This window comes from Mus caroli, chromosome 1 (assembly GCF_900094665.2).
Source record: "Mus caroli chromosome 1, CAROLI_EIJ_v1.1, whole genome shotgun sequence".
NCBI lineage: Eukaryota > Metazoa > Chordata > Mammalia > Rodentia > Muridae > Mus > Mus caroli.
Window position 1 is genome coordinate 141,055,324 of NC_034570.1, and position 3,528 is coordinate 141,058,851.

The window sequence follows — 3,528 nt, forward strand, 5'->3', positions numbered from 1 at the left end:
GGGGGGGGGGGGGGGGGGGGGGGGGGCGGACAGGGGGGTGGTTAACACCAACGCCAAGCCCCGCGGACCTAGGACCCCCCCCTCACCTGCGGGACGGCGGGAGGGGGAAAGAACACCCCCCACCAATGCCCAGCCCTGCAGGCAGGGGACTAGGGGAGGCCAGGCCCTTAGTGGCACCAGTCAGGCTCCCTGGGTGCAACTGCCAAGCATGCCACAGCTGGGGCGATCCACGGGAAGTGCCTGACTCCGGTCCAGAGTCACCAGTGCTGCCAGTCCCAGAGTGTCTCCCCTCCCCCCCCCCACTCCACCGGGGCCACTGGTTCCTCCATCTCCGGACCGCAGCGGGTTGGACCCTCGGTGCGGAGCCCGCTTCATGCTCATCCCCAACCCAGGCCGCCCGAGAATGAATGGACAAACGGGAAAAGAGGATGAGACTATGCGGGGGACAACAGGGCCCTGAAGGGAGAGGGGAGGGCTGGCCCTGGAGGAAAGGAGGGTTTTTCCACGGGCGTGGGAGGGGACTGCGGCGCGCGCCCAGCCTGGCTTCAGTCCCCAGCTAGATCGATCCCGAAGCTAAGATTCCAGCTTGCCGACCTCCCCAACCTACATTGTTCCAATAAGTCAGAGGCTCTTCACCCTGGAGTCCTGCTGCAGACCTGGGTAAGGCCAGGCGCGAGATCCACACCCTCTCCCCAGAATTTTCAAGTGCCTGCAAGAGCTCACCGGTAAGGCCTGAACAGCAACCCTTTCCAAGGCAAGGCCCCTCTCTAGGGGCCAATCCGTTTCAGGGCGCCCTTCCCTTCACAAAGAAAAGATAACTCTACCCTGGCGCCCCCCACCAGACTCTCCCGGATGGCCTGCTGCCTGTCCCTTCGGAATGGCACTCGCCCATCTCTCAGGACAGACTGACCCATGTTCAACTGCTGTTCACATGGAACCCCTCTCCACCTCGGCCTTCAAAGTTCTGGCTTGAATACCTGCTACCACCACCAAGATCTGGAACTGCAGTGGCTCCACCTGGGCCAGCGTCCTAGACTTCAAGGCTCACTGCAGGGGCCTCCCACTCTTCTCAGCGCAGTGTCCGCAAGCCCCGACGCTGCGGGGGCGAAACCCGGCGCGCAGAGGTGGAGGAGCCGACCGGAGCCGATACCCCGCACTCCGAACCCAGATGCGCACCCGGGGCCACTCCAGTCCCACTACGCTGCCAGCGATGGCCGGGCATGGGCCCGAAGCTCCAGCTCCATCCATCCCCAGGGCTAGCCAATTAGACCGGTGAGCCGCCACACACTCCTCAGCGGACTGCGACCCCCATGGCCACCGTCCTGCGGTACACACCAACCAACACCCTTTCTAGGGCCATATGAAAGTAGGCATTGGGCGCCTCAGCCCAGCGTTCAGTACGTCCCATAGCGCCAGCTCTGCTCGCCAAAAGTGGCCCAGGATGCACTCTCATTCCACGCCCAGCTCCACGTCAGAGATCCGGGCCTCCCACTCATGCAAAGTCTGAGAATAGGTTGATATCGTCTCGACCCCAAGACCTCCAATCGCCCGCTCCACCGGACAAAACTGTGGGCCCCCAGTCTAGTGTGAGAGCACCAGCCATCCTGAGGGAAACCTCAGAGGGAACCAGCCACCAGATGGCTCAACCCTCGCCCCTACAGCCAGGTCAGACGACCAACCCGCACGCCAGGACTGCCATGGACCTCCACCAGAGCCTCCCCCGGCTTTGCCCTGCCCAGGCATAGTTCACCTTCTTTCAGGTCCCAATGCATGCGCTCATGCTCCACCTCCCCAGCACGCCAGGCTAGAAGAAGCCATTGGTTTACCTGAGATCCTCTGGATCCTACCTCGGGCCCCTGGACAGGGCCCCTCACCTTCATTGAGCCACCGCGGACCTAGGACAAGCCTCCGACCCACTAACGCCCCAGAACCCTTGGTCCTTGCTCAAAGACAGGCCAAGTGGTCATCTGATATCACTGCTGACCCTGTGAGCTTGGCCTCAACCTCACCCTTTGAACAATCTGGCACAGGCAACCAACAGCTCCTCCTCCCGCCCAGAGGGAAAAGGACGCCCGGGCCCAGACTTTCTTTTAAAGCCATTTTCAAGCCCAGCAAAAGGATTGCCTATGAAAAATAACTTGCCAAACAAGACTTTTTTTCCTGGTTACCTCATGTACATCCAGACAATATGAATTGAATAGGTAAAGAAGTAACGAATACAGGCTCATTTGATATGAAAAATAAAACTCTATAGATGTTATTATTTTCTCAAATGTGATTGCTGTTACCAAAAAGAAGTGAGAAGAAAAACATACATATAGTACAGTTTTCACCGCAGAGTCAAGTCCGGGTACAGTCACACTTATACTGGTCAAATCCTATGCTCATACATTCCCCGCGGTTTTGACATGGATTGGAACAGCAAGGATTTGCTACATTAAAAAAATAAGATATCCTCTCAGTTACTCTTGGTTGTCCTCATCTTAACTTAAGAATTTAATTCTGTCACTATGGGTCAACTTTACAATGATAAGTTTGACAAATACACAGGTAGAACCAGGAAAAATAAAGCCTTTATTTTAATTAAGGCTGTCTCATCAAATGATTGTAATGTGAAAATAGCAAGCAACTTTGTATTCTTAAGCAAGAAACACAGAGGACCTAACTTCATAGCCCACATTACCAACGTTAATGCTCAAAATAACTCGGACACACAGACTAGAATTATTAAGTATCCCTTTAAATATTAAAATGGATCGACCTAGTACATTTGTCAAAATTTAGTGTAAAGAAAATCAAATTAAAACAGTCAAGTTTTAACATTTTGAATATATTTTTAAATATGTATTCTGGATTTCTCTGTGGGTAGAAGAGCTCCAATAGGTATTCAAAGCAACCACTATTGTTCAGTTGCCCACACACATGCTTTTCACAAGTATCTATCAGATTGTCTAACCATAATGACAACCTGTAAACCATTAAGACTATTGGTTTTTAGCAAATGAGAAACCTGAAAGTGGGTTGCAGTTCCTCAGGACTTCAGCAGTCCAGGCTCTTTGCCAATACACAGCCAGTCCCACACAGCCAGCCAGTCCCACACTGCTAGAAAGGGGGTCTGAGCCTGAGGAGTCCCAGGGCGCCTTGGGGCACGACTCACCTGCTTGGCTGAGCACCAGGGTGGCACAGAGCAGCACAGCTGGAAAGAGCATCTCAGAGGTGGCAGCTGTGGTGGCAGTGGTGGTGGCAGCAGAGCTGGCAAGATGCAGTGCTGAGTTCCTTTGTGAGCAGAATCCTGACTGACTCCTGAAGCTCTTAGCTCACAGTTTGACAACTGGCTGCTAATGGGGAGAACCTTGCTTTTAAGTCTGTAAAGCGGACTCCACGTGACATTGTGGTGACTGTGTCTTTCCCTCTTAGCTCGGTGTCGTGTCGTCCCCCCCCCCCCCCTTCAGTGAGTTGCACAAGAACCGCAGCGGCAGGCTTTTACCCAAGCAAATGAGAGACAAAGGAATCCCGGAAGCAGCCCTT

General features: G+C 54.2%; 1 protein-coding gene across 1 annotated transcript in view; it reads right to left on the reverse strand.

Annotated features, from left to right (window-relative positions):
- LOC110296230 (prostaglandin G/H synthase 2-like) overlaps positions 1-3,209 on the reverse strand; it is a 32,237-nt gene extending 29,028 nt beyond the window's left edge. The window contains 2 exon segments of the mRNA XM_029475674.1: positions 2,316-2,432; positions 3,158-3,209. Coding sequence (XP_029331534.1) covers positions 2,316-2,432; positions 3,158-3,209 — 169 coding nt within the window.
- Positions 3,210-3,528: the final 319 nt, after the last annotated feature.